Consider the following 16727-nt stretch of genomic DNA (forward strand, 5'->3'; position numbering starts at 1 on the left):
CCTCCTACCTCTCAGCCACCTGGCTCTATATCAGTTACTTTCTCTTTCATTTCAACCTCTTCTCCAGCTATCACCCACTTAAATCTCCATTCACAGCAAAATTTCTTGGAAAAAATATTGTCTGTCTCCACTTCCTCACAACCGACTCATTCATTAACCTACTGTATTCTAGCTTCCACCCCAACACTGTAGTGAAACTGTTCTTGCCAAATCCAAAGGACTCTGTACAGTTTCTATTTAACCTCTCAGCAGTCACCACTTGTCACTGTTGACCTCTCCTTCAAACATTCTCCTCCTGTGACATCCAAAATCTGCTGGGTTTCTTCTCTAGCAACACAGTCCTTGTATCTTTTGCAAGCATGCCTTCTGTAGGACACTGAAATATTGGTATCCTTGAGTGTTTTACATGAAGTCTTCTATTTTCAATGTATATAATCTGGCTGGGTGACCTCTATCCAACACCATGAATTCAATTCCCATTTATGCTGATGATTTCCAAATCTATTTTATCTTCAGCGCAGATCAAAGCTCCATATCCATACAGTCTACTGCCTCTCAAACATCTCATTTTAGATTTCACACAAGTATCTCACACATTTTCAAAGTGAACACATTATCTTCCTTCCAAAATCTCTTCCTTCTCCTGTTTCCCCATTCGGTAAGTAGAATTTCCCTTTTACCAGGAAATGTAGTCATCATTCTTGTCTCCTTTCTCCTCATCACACACACAATCAATTACCAAGTACTATCTAGTCTGGCTCCTAAACAGCTCTGAATTCCAGCTATTTTTCTTGATTCTCACTGCCACAACCAATTTCAAGTCAACATTACTTTCACCTTGACTTCTGCAGTAGCCTCTTGAATAGACTGTTGCCCTTTCTCCAGTCTTGCATCCCCATCTAAGCTTTACTCCACAGCATAGCCAGAGAACTCCTTCTAAATATAAACTTCATCTTGTCACCTCCAAGATAAAACCCTTCAGTTCTTCTCACTGACTTCAGGATCAAATCCAGATTTTTTAACATGGCCTAAGAGGTTCTTTAGTATTTGACCCTGGCTTCCATTCTAGCCTCAACCCATTACTCCCCCACATGTGCATTCTTAGCTTAGCCTTATCAAACCAGTTTGACATCTCTGAATTTGCTGTGCTTTCTCATACTTCTGGACTTTTACCAGTGCTATTTTCCTCTGCCTAGAGCACTCTTCTCTCTTTACTGGGTTATTTCCTATGGATATTTCTTCGGTTTTCAACTTACCCCAATGTGCAATCACAGCACCCAATAGTTCCTAGTTTATGCACTTCTTATACTGTAACTGCCTGCTTTTCTGTCTCTGTCTCCTACTGGGCTATGAGATGTAGGTTATATTTCAGGGATTATGGCTATCTTATTCATCACTCTACCTCCAAAATCCAGCACACTGCCTAACATGTAGTATGCACCAATAAATATTTGTTGGAAAAAAGAATAATAGGTCACATTTTAGAGAAATTTCAATAACCTGGACTTTTGTTCAGTAACACGAGCCACATTTTAGGGAAATGATACTCAAATATATATTTTATTGCTTATTTCAATGATATTATTTCTATTTAAAATTATCAAAAAGTACATGATATGAAAAATTTTACAATATACTTAAGAAATCAACAGTCATAAGACATAAAAAGGCTCATCTACTTTGAGCTTCTGCTATTAAAATGGCATAAACATCAAAAACAAAGAAGTCCCCATACTCAAGAAGTTTAGATTTTAGTAACAAACCAGTAAACACAGTACAGAAAGCTCTCTGGGATCATCTACTTACTGTGTCATGATGAAACTCTGTGAAAATGCAAAAACTAAAAGACTGTAATCCATGTAGAAAAATGATAACTTCACAGAAGCAACTTTGCAAGGAAAAGGGACACAAAGAAAAGGGAAACAATAGAACTACCCCCCTACACACTCCTTTTTAAGACTGTAAAATAATTTTTCTGCTCTATTATAAAATGTACCTTGAACACAAGAGACCAGCAGTAATGACTGTACCTAGACAATTCTAAGTTTTCTTATCTATCATGAGTTACTGCAGTTATAACACTTATTATGAAGTATTTCAAAACTACAGCAATGTACAAAAATAGCTTATTGTTTTAATTTGTGGCTTTGCAGATTAGATATTTGGAACAGGCAAAAATAATGAGTATAAATTTAATTGCTATTTGACAGTCAAAATAAAAGAACTTAAGTAGCTCAGCCGCAATTAGTTTTGGTTTTTCCCTACAGATCATATAACTCAATTAAATTGTTGAAAATTAATGTTATTTAGGCTTCTTTATGATAAGGAAGTTGTAATCAAATCAAAGCAGAACTGTTACTACAAGTCAACTTCTAAGACATAAAATTAGCTTTGATACATAGAGAAACTACCATTCTATTTCCATATTTCAAATAATCTTAAAATTTAGAAAGGATCTAAGAAAATGTCTAATAATTTTTAACCTTTTAAGAATCTAATAAAAATCACAGATATTCATACCAGAAAAATGTATTTATACAATAAATAAAAAATGTATATAATTTCAGAGAACCAATGTGAAACTTTCCCTATTTTCCCCAGGTTCAGAATCCTGATCTTACTGGACCTTCTCATTTTACATTGGTGGAGAACTGATGCTCCCAAAGGTTAAGTGACTTGCCCAAGAACACAGAGTTTATGTCAAAGGAACTAGAACTTACATTTCATTTTCTGGAACTAACTTTTATAAAAGCCTTAACACTTTGTAAGTTAGCATTTTTAATTTTATCTTCAAAACAACCATGTGCAAGTATATTATCTGTAGTTTATAAAAAAGGAAACTGTAGTTTAAACTGATAAAGTAATTTGCAAAGACGAATAGTGGGGATGGACTTCACATTACCTGCTTTTCTCACTCGAACCCCACTCTGTAACACTACCAAACAGTAAAATAAGAAAAAGAAAATGAAAGAGCAAGTGACTGAGAAAGGGAGAAAGACCAATCAAGTTATATGAAGTGTCATAGGCCTCAATTGGGGGCCAATAAAAGAGACAATTAAATCAATAGAAAACAAAATAGAAGAGGGAATGGTGGTATTCTAATCATCTATGTTATTCATCATGCTGGAATAAAGCCATGTAACCATCATGTCAAAAAACCAAGGGTGGTGAGGTTTTGAAAAGAAGGAAGTAGCCAACAACAAATATCAAATGCTGTAGAAAAGTCAGGTAGGAAAAGAACCCATTCAGTCTGGCAATAAGGAAATCAACAATGAACTTCTCAAGAGCAAATTCAGTACCAGAATTTGTCAAATAGGAAAATTAATTATTTCATGAAAAATTTTGCATATCTAATGCAATACTTTTAATACCAAATCAATTTGTGCTACTAAAGAATCACTTTGAAAAATGACAAAACAACCCATAGTACATCCTGAGAATTCATTCACCAGTATCAGCACCAAAGCTAAGATTTACTAAGCATTTACTATGTCCCAGGAACTACACTAAGTACTTTACATGATTATCTCATTTAATGCTCACAACTCTATAGAAGGAGCTAGCAGACTATCTCCACTCTACAACTGAGGAAATTGAGGCTTAGAGAGATTAAATAACTTGGCCAAAGTTAACTTTACTAGCATTTAACAAGTACAAGGCACTGTGCTTGAATATGGAGATAGAGATATGAAAAAAACACAACCCCTCTCCTCAAAGGGCTTATAGAAAAAAATGACAGACAATAGAGAACACTGAGCATGAGTGCTATAAAGAAATAAGCACAGAGATCCACCTATGTGAGCACAGAAGAGGAATGCCTCATCACAAATGGGGAGGAGGGGGTAACTTGCCCAATTTGGAGGGAAGCATGTAAGAGTGGTGAGATACAAAACAGGAAAAGTAGACAAATGCTCACTTGGAAAAAGCACTAAATAGCATGCAAAGAAATGTGGACAGTGTACTACAGACCAATGGTATTTAAACAGCACTTCTCAAAGAATTAGCATTCTTCCAGGAAGTCTCAGGGGATATCTTTGGTTGTGGTGGGGGAGTGATGAAAAAAATCACAAATGGGTAAAAGTTTGAGACTGAGTGAAATGTGCCCAAATTTCTGGCATTGGCCAATATTTTATGAGAGTGCTTTACTTAGTGTTAGGGATTATAAAAGGTGCAGTTTGGGGAAGAAAGATGTAACAGAACCTTACCCTCATACTTTCTTAATCAATGTAGGTTAAATAGTTCAGATGTTACTCGTGATCTACGCTTACCATAGCCTAATTTCATTTATCTAAGCAGCTTCATAAAAAAACAGATGGCCTAATGTTATAAATAATATTCTCAAAGCAGTCAAGCCTAAGCAATATTAATAGGCTCATTTTACATCTGACAAGTCTTTAATCATCTGGAGTTTTAAAAACAAGTACTCTTAAAAAGAGGAAGTTCCATAAAGGATTACATATGAAAAAAACAAAGAAAAGAATAGTAAGGAAACAGTATGAAATTGGTAATGAGGGGGTGGGGGGAGGGAACACCACCACAACATAAATTTTCAATAACTGAGCATGGAAATATGGAAATATGTACTCTGGTGTGAGGAAATCTTATTTCTAGTGCCAGCTTTGTTATTTAGCCTGAAACCTGACTCTCATGCTCTAACATTCTATAATGCAGTACTGAAAATCTACATTCTACAGTTACTATTCTCTTATGATTTGAACTGTACTCCAACATCAAAGCATGTGAGGCATGTGGCTATCTGTGGGAAGCCAAGTTGAATTAGAGTACCATTATGATAGTATTAGATCTGATTTAGTCACCCTTCTCCCCCATAAGAGTTCCAAGAATAATAATATACAGGAAACAATGGCAAGGACACAGCACAACCACTCCAGTTTCACGAGTATTACAGAAACCCTTTATTCCCCTTCAAACTCCAACTCTAAAAAAACATGGACCAATCAGCATACCCACTTCCTTAAGGGAGACACCAATTTCCTTTTGCCTTCTCCAAACTCAAATGTTAATTAAAAACACATTATTAATACGTAATCTTTTAAAAATAAAAGTTAAGTGTGTCGCTGTACTTTATTTGGTATGTCTTTAAAATGAAACCACCTACCAATCTACTACATACAAACACACAAAAATCAGTATTTTTTTCAAAGGCATTCACACTGAAACCACATCGTATACAGCAAATATATCTGAAGCATAAATTACTCTTCCACTCTCCTGGGCCAACAGCTTTTAAGACACATTAAATTTATTTCCAATCTTTTTCCTACAATCTTTTGGTTCATACAATATTTAAATAGAAAACTTCAATTCACACAATAAAAACAAAGTTACTTCAATAAAAGGAACACATGGAAAATTCACTTCCAAACACACCCAAACACATATAGATGACTTCTAATACACTGAGATTCAAGGATCAGGGAGGGCTACATGTACCTAAATAATCCTTTACTGAGATTTAATACCTGATTCACAAATAAGGTTAAGTAGCTAGTCATTAAACCATACAGTAGAAAGAGGACATTGGAATTCGATTATAAACAAGCTGTACAACCATGGACAAAACCCTCAATCCAACAAGACCTCCCTTAGTAGAATACTTTTAGATACAAAAAATCAGAAATCTAACTAGAAATGTCCAAAAAATACATAAAGTCATTAAGTACATAACAAGGAGTCCAGAGTTAGAGCAATTACAAGGCTAGCTAAGTCATGTCACAAGTACCCATGTTCTTCCCAATTTTCTACTCCCGTTTTGCTTTCAGAAATGTACCTTCATAGTTACAAGAGGACTTCAGCAACTCAAGCATCATATTCTCATACACATATCCAAAGCAAGGAAAAGAGACTTTCTCGGCTTTGTGAATTTATGAAGAAGGAAACTTTGCAAAAGCCCCACATAATTGTATAATATACTCAGCCCTAAAACAATAATTTGTGTGATGCTGGAATAATGACGTGATCTTTGACTAATAAAAATTACTGCTAGAGTCTCGCATACTCCAAGATTCTCCCAATATTTAAATCAAACCAAGGTAATGTTAGTGTATTAGTCCGTTTCAGTTGCTTATAACAAAATACCTGGATCTAGGTACTCTGTAAGAAAATGAAATTTACTGATTAGTTTCAGAGGCTAGAAGTCCAAAGTCCAGGGAACACATTTGGTGAAGGCCTTGGTGGTCGTGACAGTGACCCAGGAGTCTCACATGGCAGAAAATGGCAGAGCAGAGAGGCTAACCTTTCATGTGCTTTTCTTTTAAAGCCCTTAGAACCACGCTCCTGACTACCATTTTTAATCCATTCACTATGGCATGGACCTGCAACCTAATCACGTCTTCAAAGCTCCACCTTTCAATTACTGTAATAGGATTTCCTACCCTCAACAGTTACAGTTGGGATTTAAGCTTCAACAAGGTTGAGGGGACATCCAATTTACAGCAGTTAGCAAAGTCAAGAGTTAATGCAAACAAAACTGCCTGCCACAACCATCATGCAGTCATGCAAAGATCTTGTGAAGATTATATAATAATTGCGTTAGTTCAGGCTGCTATAAAAATTACCATAGATTAGGGTGGGGGGGTTGGGGGCAGTGGGTGCCTAAACATCAGAAATTTGTTTCTCAGGCCAGCCCCATGGCTCACTCAGGAGAGTGTGGCGCTGGTAGTGCTGAGGCTGCGGGTTTGGATCCTGTATAGGGATGGCTGGTGCGCTCACTGGCTGAGTGGTGCAGACGACACCGAGCTGAAGGTTGCGATCCCCTTCCTGGTTAAAAAAAAAAAAAGAAATTTGTTTCTCACAATTATAGAGGCTAGAAGTCCAAGATCAAGGTGCCAGCATGGTCAGGTTCTGGTGAGTGCTTGTTCCAGGCTGCAGATTTCCATCTTGTCACTGTATCCTCATTCCAAAGAAAGAGAGGGAGAGAGCTCTCGGGGGTCTCTTTTATAAGGGTGCTAATTCCATTCATGAGGATTCTACCCTCAGGACCTAATCACCTCCCAAAGGCTGCACCTCCATTACCATCACATTAGGGTTTAGGATTTCAACCTATGAATTATGAGTGGACACAAACATTCAGTCCATTGCAATAATGTAAGTGAAATGCGTAGCATCCCATCTGCTCTATTGTTACCTGTTTTATTTTTCTTTTCTTGATATAACTTTACCTTTATTTTCAACTCCCAAGTTTGTTAAATTCAATAAGTTATATGCTAAGGTATTTCATTCAATTTAATATTTTATATAAATAATAGATTCCACACATCATAACCAATTTTGTACCTGAAATTTTACTGAGAAACTCATATGTACCATATCGCTAATGATTTGCTCCGTTTCCAAGCAGAGGAGACTCTGTACCAAAATATTTCCAAAAGCTGGGTCAAACCATATTGAGAACAATGTCAAGCCATCTCTAAAAAACATACTTCTAAAATAAACAATGAACATTTCCATTAAAAAGAAGCAATATCACAATTTATTTAACCTATATTAAAGTGTCCCTTTCCATTGAAGGTACTTGAATTATCATGGTTATATGAAGGTGAAAGAAAATTTCTTTTTCACCTTCAAATGTGAAACTGAGTAGGTACCTTTAGATGATCAACCTAAGTTTTAATAACAATAAATATGCCAGTAGAAACTTCCTTATATTTTTAATTTTTTTCAGTTAATTAATGCTTTCAGAATGCTTTTCTATCTAAGACATCATAGATTTCAAAACACTGTATAAGCTTACTGTGACCTTTTTCCTTCCAGGGTTAAATAGAAAGAGTCAGGCAGGCAGATAAATACCAATTACATGAAAAAAATATATTATCTATTCTTCTGAATAACATTTTTGAAGCTTTAATATTCAAATTGAATATGTACTTGTGTTTCACATATCTATGTATAATAAGAAGAATCATATTTTTGTAAGATACTCTACTTAAATCCACATAGAAGTCCCCAAGAAACTATGTGAAGCCAGCCTCGCTGTGTATTATCTGCAAAATACAGAATAAGAACTACAAAGATACATTATGCCGGCAAGAGATTAAATATGAATTTCTAGAATGTTAAAATTTGTTTTCCATAAAACAGCACTGTTAACAGCAATGAGAAAACAGATGGACCAGATGGGCAGAAGGAAGGATTAAGAGTTCCCTTTCAGATATGCTCGATTAGAAAAGCTGAAGAAATCCTGCCCAATAGATAGAAATAAAAACTGAATAGAGACCAGCAGAAATATTATCCATTTGTTACACATACACTCACATACAAGTGAGCATGCACACACATGCACTGTTATGTAACAAATATACATTTGTTTATGATCCACCTGTTTTCTAGCAAGGGGGACACATTACTTCTACACTTAACCAAAAGTAAATTATCTAACTTTGGTGGGATTAGCATGATGCAGGAGGGATTCTTACAAAGATAAGCAACCACAAGATAGTATCATACACCAAATAAACCCTAGTGATCACAGAAGTAACCAACATCAGTCACAGGCATAACAGATCACAATCCCATCCAAAATCACTGAATAGTTAGAGCTAATGAGAGAATAAAAAAGTAAATGTGGCAAAACAGTAAGAGGTGATTAATCTGTGGCTCAGGTTACAGGTTTCCATTCTTTCTCTGTGCCTTATATGTAGAACAGAGCACATATAAGAAACTGAACATACTGACGATATATGTATGCAGAGGAATATATCCTAAAATGTTCACTTTTGACAAACTTCCTATCTCTTACTTAGGAAGACAATTCTTCTAGTAAGCAGAGGTACTGACTTTGTCTTTTCAAGTATGTTTGTATAGCAAATAGAAATAGATGAGTCCTCCAGAAAAAAAAAGGGCAAGTTTATTTTCACATTTAATAATGTCTCCCTCTGGGACAGAGGTCAAACCAGCTTACTACCCATTTGAAAAAATTTAGGTTCCCTAATTTCAAGGTCCTCTCCTGCAATGCAACTCACTACATGTGTAGGCATCATCTCATGTTGCTCTGTGTGAACTGAAGCTCAAGAAACCAATGCAAATGCTGATACGCCAGCAATTCTATTGCTGTGAGTAATAAACTATCCTTTCTCTGTGACATAGGCATCCCATGTCTTCTGCCATCATGTGTGAAACCATGGCATTCTTGACAGACAGCTTTGGCTACTCTAGATAAGACCTGTCATTTCCGATCACCCTTCAAAGGATTATCATACACATAATCTATTCTAAATGAAACTGCCTGACATCACTATTATCTGTGTGTATACATAATAATGTATGATTAACATGCATTTCTGAAAGTTGTGTTACGTTTGCAAATTTTTTCTTCTACTAAAGTTCTTTGCTTACAAGTATAGTCTATTGCTTACCTCCATCCTTTCCCTTTTTATCATTTGCTAGGATAGTAAAGTCTTTATTTCATAGTCGTGCCACTACAAATAACTGGGTATTATTATACATCTAAATGTAAAATGTGCTTAAAAACATTAATGACATATGGAAGTTATGTCAAAGACAGCTGAAATATGTTTCATTTAAGCAAACATTTTATTTCTCTCAGAAAATATTTATGAGCTTCTCAATTTTCCCATTGTATATTCATTGTTTGTTACATTTCATAGCCTATTAGCTAATCACATTCTTTGCACACTGGATAAATTATAACAGCTGCTTTTGATGATGGCAAAGTCAGTAAGTCTACTGGAAATCACTACAGAATTTTTACATTATCAGAAGAGGTCATTACAGATTAAAACAGTTCTAAATAAAGCTGATTAACTGATGAGTGTTAACAACATAAGAAAGAGAGAAACTGTCAAAATAAATGCAAGATGCACCAGATATGCAAATGATATACTAATAAGAAGCCAAAGTCTCCCACAAACTCACATCACAACATGAGGATTCAAAAATTAGTTTTTAATGACTGTATTCAATGTAATTAAGGAAAGTGGCTATAAAAATCTCCAATCTTCTTTGCCCATTCACATAACTATTTCTCTTGACTACAGTGTTAAACAGAATACAACAAAACTAATTATTTTTAATGAATGAAAATGTCTTCATGAAGTAATGTGTGCATAAACATACACACATACATAATATGTTCACACACACTCATATATGCACATACTCACACACACAAATCCAAGGAATACCACCAATTCTTCTATGATGCAAAATCCCCTCCTGGCAAGTTCTCAAACAACTAAGAGTTTGGAATTCTCAGTGTTTCATAATAAGTAATGGATAATTTATTCCAGAGACCATACAATTTACTATAATTATAAAGTTAATTTACCAAAAAAAATAATAAAATCAATTAAAAAAATCTTACATTTCAGAATCTCATCATACTGTCTAATGCTTTCATTTAAAATTGATCATTTGCTATGTTCTAGGCATTGCACTAAGCACTTTGTACACAAATTGTTATTTAATCCCAACAACCACCCTGAAATGTAGGTATTATAACTGTATTTTAAAACAAGGAAACTAAAACTCAGAGAGTTAAGTGGTTTGCCTGATGCCATACAATTAGTTAGGTGCTGAGTTGTAACTGGACCATCTGTCTGACTCAAAAAACCCATGGTGGCATCAGGGTTATAACTATTATAACTATTACTTCCTTAAAAGCAACTAATGTCCATTCTTGTTTCCAGGCTCAACTTTAGACTTCAATGTGGCTCTTCCAGAAGGAAGGAAAACACAGTTCACGTCAAGTCATCTACTCTGGTACAAATGTCACTAAGTATTATAGCAAATTAAGTTCCAACTGCTATACTTCCTGGTTCTTGATACAAACCTTATACTGGGCGTCACGTTCTAAAGTCAGCAAGGAAGGAAGGAAAACTACATATGGTCAAAATAACTCTGAACTACCTCTAGAAAAGGACCATATTGTTGACCGATTACTATCTCATTATTGCCAGTATAGAATGTTTTTCTTCCAGCATTAAAAAACATCAGTTTGTGAATTGAGTATGGAACTGCCTTACATTTCAGAGATATGCATTCTCACTGAATAAAGTATCAAAACTTCAACTATTTAAGTTATTTTGCATTTCCTTTCCTTAAGTAAAATATGTGTATACTTTAATACCACCATATATTAGTTTTAGGCTCTCCTGCTTACAAGAAATAAAAGTAATTTTGGAAGACACACTTTTTTAAACCAAGTGTTCTAATTTTTCATTTTTAAACTATCTTTTATAAAAAATATTTTAATGGAAACAGATATTGTAGTTTAGATTTAATTATACTAAATTAAACATTTCCACATATTAAAGTAATCTTAACATTGGAGATACAAAGATGCTGTGAACATGTACACTTTTTATGTATTTTTTCTCTTCAAATTAAAAGTTAGTATGGTCATAGTGATAATTCATAGGAGATAAAATATCAGAATTTCCACAAAGTTCCTCATCATTTTTTACTGCCCTCCGCTCCTGTAATCCACAAAAGAACTGTGTACTTGTCAATCTCTTATCTTTTCCATGAACAATCACGAAATCTAAAACTCTTGGAATAAGATATAGGAATACCAAGTGCTTGAAAATATATCTTAAATTTATATTTGTAAGTACAATATTAATTCAGCAGTGGTTCTTCTCTATATCCCTTACCAGAACTCCACCAAAAACTTTGAATGGCCCACTTTCGTGTTAAAATAAAAAAGCTGAAGGGAAATAGTTGATACTGAACACAACAGTTGCTTCAAGCAGAGTAAAGAGAAAGAGAATCAGAATTACTTTGCTTGTAAGGCTATTTTTTCACTCACTCTACTCAGCTATTAAATTTTGGTAGTAACTTAAACCCGATTCAGACTTTGAGCCATGTGTATGTAGGTGTATAACTTCACAAGGAAAAGCCATCTTGCATTACATACAGTACTTTCACAAAATGGTCCACAATTAGAAACATTAGTCTCATTCCCAAAGTAAATATACAAATTTATTTTTTCTGAAGCTGCTAGTTCAACTATTCATGGTAATGATGGATAACTGAAATTCACAAATAACTCAATACTTTAAATACAGTCACTTTAAATCTCACCCTCACCAAAGTTAATTGTGGACTAAAATTGAAATCAGGTGATCTGAACTTCAGGCATGAATTTGCGTCACACAAATATTGTGAGGTTATTTTCACAATTACACACTGAGTTCAACAAGAAAAATAAACATACAGTCTTGAAATGTATAATTAGGAATACATAATACTTAAAACACACTCTCAATCTCCTTCACTGCCTCTTGAACTAGACAAGGAAGGGAGCAGAGTAAGAACATAAGCGACATACAGTTCCTGTAGGATAAACACTCCCAAAGGGCACTTTCGTGCCCAACCCTTTTAGTGACAGAAGTGCCCGAAGCTCGGCCTCCAGCTGAGGGTCAAAGCTCTCCGGGTCTGGAAGCTGCGAGGCGCACAGGCCCAGTCACCAAGTGGATGCTCCGCTGCCGTTTTTCGAGTTAGGACTGGGCCACCCACACCCGAGGCCGTGCGGCCCCAAACGACACGCCCAACGGCGTCCCACCCACGCGGCTCCCGCCCTGGGCCGCCCCCGCCCACGAAGGCAGGCCGCGGGGCTCCGTCCTACCTCCTTTTTCTTCTGTCCTCCCCCGAGCTGGATGCAGAGGAGCAGCAGCAGGAGGAGGAAGGGAAAGCTCCCGGTGGGCAGGTCCCGCAGTCGCCGCCCCGCCGGCCTTCGGCGTGAAGGAGCGCCCCTGGCACTCATGGCCGCGGGGCAGTGTCTCCTCCACGCGCGGTAACCGTGCGCGCCCAGCTCCTACCGGCGCCCCGCACCTGCCAGGCCAAGCTGCCGGGGCCCCCTGGCTGGGCCCTCGGGGGTCCAGCGGCTACGCGAGGGAGCCGGGCGGAGGCGGAGGCGGCGGATGAGGAGACTGCCAGAGCATCCGGTTCCCCGGGAGAGGAGACCTGGAGAGGCGCGGGATGCGGCCGGAAGTGGGCGTGGCCAGGGAGCCGACCCCTTGCGCGCCGAGCCGCGCTGAGCCCCCGCCACGAGCCCTCCCGGACCCGCGCTCCGGCGGCGGCGCCGGCCTCGGTCTGGCTGGGCTGAAACAGTTCCTGGGTCCCGGCAATGTGCGAGGGAACTGTTAGTCCCACACTTTACCTGCAGCCTTGGACAGACCCGATTGCCTTCTTGGATGATGGAGAGCTTTAACGAATGAGAACCTGGCCCCTCTAAACACTTGCGGTGTTCATTCTCTTTAGGACATGTTTAGGGACACGGTTGTGTCTCCTGCTGAGGCCTCTGAAGCCCTCTCACATAATCCAGAGCCCCCTGCATGCATAGAAGCCGCCCCACAACGTCACAGCTGTCCCTTCCAACCCCAACGGGGGAGCCTGTGATGCCGACCTAGACTCCATTCATTCATCGTGCATGAAGTTTCCAAATGCAGAGCATTGTAGTAACCACTTTGAACGCAAAGGTGAATAGGATTTAATTCAATTCCTGTTCTATGAATATTTTAAGAACAGTAGCAGCAGACTGTTAATTGAACATGTGATGTGAGCCAGATACTGTTGTAATGGGTCATGCGTGCCCTTTTTATTCCTCTACCTCAAGATTTCTTCCCTTGCTCCATGAAGACCTGTGATAAGCTGGTGAAGCCTATAGACCCAGACTTAAAATACTATTTCTAAATCCAAGAAATTAAACGTATAGGAACACCAAGACCTCACAATCAATTACATCTACATTCTCAAAATTGAAACAATTCACCTTTCTCATGTTGGGCAACAAACATTTGTATTTGGGGAATACTGGCAAGCAATGTGGATGCGAGAACCGACGTATAGCATTCAGACTTCACAGTGTGATTATGATTAATCAAGAGGCACAGAATTGTAGGCTGCTTGGCTAACTGAGTAGCATGAGTGCTATAGATAAATTCTGCAATCACATGCGATCTTAACAGCAGTTCTAATAAATATGGTAATTTTGAACTGATGATCACAATAGCTCAAGATATCTGCAACAACCGTACTTTGATATGAAAATGCATAAGGAAACAAAGCCATCTGTACTGCTAATACTACTGCTGTTTGTTGCCTGCCTTTATAATTAAGGAAACTCTAAATTTTTGTGAGAGGCTAATAGAAATAAAGTTATAATGTTTTTGACACAAGGTTAACAGATGCTCTGAAATTTCGTGGACTCCAGAAATGCTTACTTGACAAAATCCCCGTAAGGTAAATTCTATAACAACAATTTTCAGATAAAGAAATTAAGGCCCAGAATATGTAATTCAAGGTTATACAGCTAAAAAAGGGTGGGACGAGAATTTGAACTTTGGCAGTACAGCTCTACAGCCATGCTCACACTATACCACCCCTTTCAAAGGAATGTACAGAGAAACCTCACTTTTCTCCCTGGCTTTTGACTTTCCACTATTGTGTGAGCATTTTGCCCACATTAGTTATCACTCCTGTTAAAAGAAAAACTTTAGACAAGTTAGATCTAACAGATTATGTGAGCAAAGAATGATTCACAAATCTGGCAGCACTTAGAACCAGAAGAGAGTCAGAGAGCTCAGCTCCAGAAGTATGAACAGCAAGATTCTATAGGCTGAACATGGAAGCAAAGTAATTACCTGATTGGTTACAGCTAGGCATTTGCCTTATTTGGGCATGGTGTGATGAGGCATTTGCCTTATTTGGGTATGGTCTGATGGGAGGTCCCTAGTTATGTAACCCGTCAGCTGGTTGGCTGTTTGTGATTGGCTGAGGCCCCCTTGTGTTTTTGTTTGGTTTTGTTTTTATGTCTTTTGAAGTCAGTTACAAGAAATGTTTCCAAGTTAGTGTATGCTTAGGTTAGAGATCCAGGTACAGAAACAGCCCAAGGCTTATGGCCTCCTGTTTATTTTGCTTTAACATTCTCAAAAGAATAGCTACTGGCTTTTTTCCTTGAAACTTGTGAAAATGGCCTTGACTTTTGCCCATTTGGAAACAAGAGTAACGTTATGATCTATATCAGCTAAACATCTACATCTAGATTTACTCAACATAATCAACATTCATCATCTTCCCCTTTCTGTCTTTAATTTCTCTTTCTCTTGTCTTAATTTCTTTATTGTGGTTAATGATACCGCCATTCTTCTAATTACCAATTTTCAGAGCCTCAGAGCTGCCTTCCATTTTCCTCATTCTCTCCGGCTGTGCTGCCATCCCTGTTCCGTTTCCATGTTACCCTGCCTCTACAGTGCCTTTGGAATGTGTCTTCCCTTTCCATTTTGTTTCTCTAGTATTCATGAGAAAGGCATTAGACATCATTATCAGTTGACCCTCCTTCCCCTGTTTATCATCTTACCATCCTCTACCAGCATAATCCAAGACCCTTTACTCCTGCCTACCTGCATTCTATTCTTGGTAAAGCAGCCTGAGTGATCCTTTTATTTATTATTATTATTATTATTATTATTTTCTGTTAAAAGTCAGAAGTGCTTTGTCTTGTTTTAATATCTCATCAGCTTTACAGGATTACAATTGTCTTAAATATTTCTGATGTTTAAATATAATCTTCACAATAATGTTATTATAAAATGTAAACTTTCAGTGTTCTTTTAAATTTCAAAATCACACCTTTTTTTTTTTTTTTTGGACTTTTTTTTTCTTTTCCTTTTTTATACCTGAATGTTCTGCAAAAACTTCCAGGGTACTCCTTAATATACAAATCACTGCAAAGTATTTTCTGTGTCCTCACCAAAAAAAGCACAGTCTTTCATGCCCTCATGACCTTACATAACCTTGTACCTGACTACTTTTCCAACTTCATTTCCTATTTTTCTTCTGCTTTCTCACACTGCTCCAGCCGGGCTAGCTGTCTTATTTTCACCATATATGCCATGCACACTTTTTCCCTAGCATGTGCACTGCTGTTCCCTTTGTTGTAACCCTTTTCACCTAGCTAGACACATGTTCATATGGGATGCCTCATCACTTTATTCAGGTCAAGTCTCAGATCCCCCAAAATGTCATCTCCTAATCTCTCAAGCCACCCTATCTAAAAAATAAACTCCTTACCCTTTGCACACATACTCTTACATTTTATATTACCAGTACTATCTCTGACTGACATTATGGTATCGTATTCATTTGTTTCTAGTCTTCCCCATCAAGATGTAAGCTCCACGGAACACAGAGGCTTTGTATTCACACTATCTGGAATAGTGCTTGTTTTATGTTTTTAAAGCATTCATCATTGTCAGGCATTATGCTATTGTATTCATTTCTCTGTCTTTCCCCATTAGAATATAATCTCTAGGAAGGCAGGAATTTTGTTTTCTTAATCTTTGAATCCAAACTACACAGAATAGAGCCCATGTTGAATGAGTGGATGAATCCAGCCATTCTGTTTATTCCCTAAAGTGCAGCACTAATCATGTTGCTTTCCCTATTCCATAGATTTTCAGAGGCACCCCATTATGTTCAAAAGGAGGTCCAAACTCATGAAAATGGCTTATAGCAACTCAAACCCTTTACCTTTGCTCTAATGTATAAGCCTTCATAAAGGACAGCCCAAAGACTTTCCAAGAACTACATAGGCACAAATGGTTTTAAGATAATTAATTTCCAAAATCATACCATGTGTGCTTTCCTAAAACTGATTGGCTTGAAAAATTGCCTTGGGTGAAAGCAGACTCCTAACCGGTTCTCCTTGCCCAGCTTTCTTTGCACAGCTGCCTTTTCCCACTTTG

The 16727-nt window shown here is 37.4% G+C and overlaps 1 protein-coding gene across 5 annotated transcripts in view; it reads right to left on the reverse strand.

The window, feature by feature from the left end:
• The window catches only part of TUSC3 (tumor suppressor candidate 3), a 270895-nt gene extending 257975 nt beyond the window's left edge, over window positions 1-12920 (reverse strand). For all 5 annotated transcript variants that reach the window (XM_063076814.1, XM_063076813.1, XM_063076811.1 and 2 more), the window contains exon 1: window positions 12608-12920. In XM_063076814.1, the coding sequence (XP_062932884.1) occupies window positions 12608-12745 (138 nt within the window). In that variant the 5' untranslated portion in view covers window positions 12746-12920. The remainder of the gene's footprint in view (window positions 1-12607) is intronic.
• Between the last annotated feature and the right edge of the window lie 3807 nt (window positions 12921-16727).

The sequence above is a fragment of the Cynocephalus volans genome, chromosome 13, assembly GCF_027409185.1.
Source record: "Cynocephalus volans isolate mCynVol1 chromosome 13, mCynVol1.pri, whole genome shotgun sequence".
NCBI classification, from domain to species: domain Eukaryota; kingdom Metazoa; phylum Chordata; class Mammalia; order Dermoptera; family Cynocephalidae; genus Cynocephalus; species Cynocephalus volans.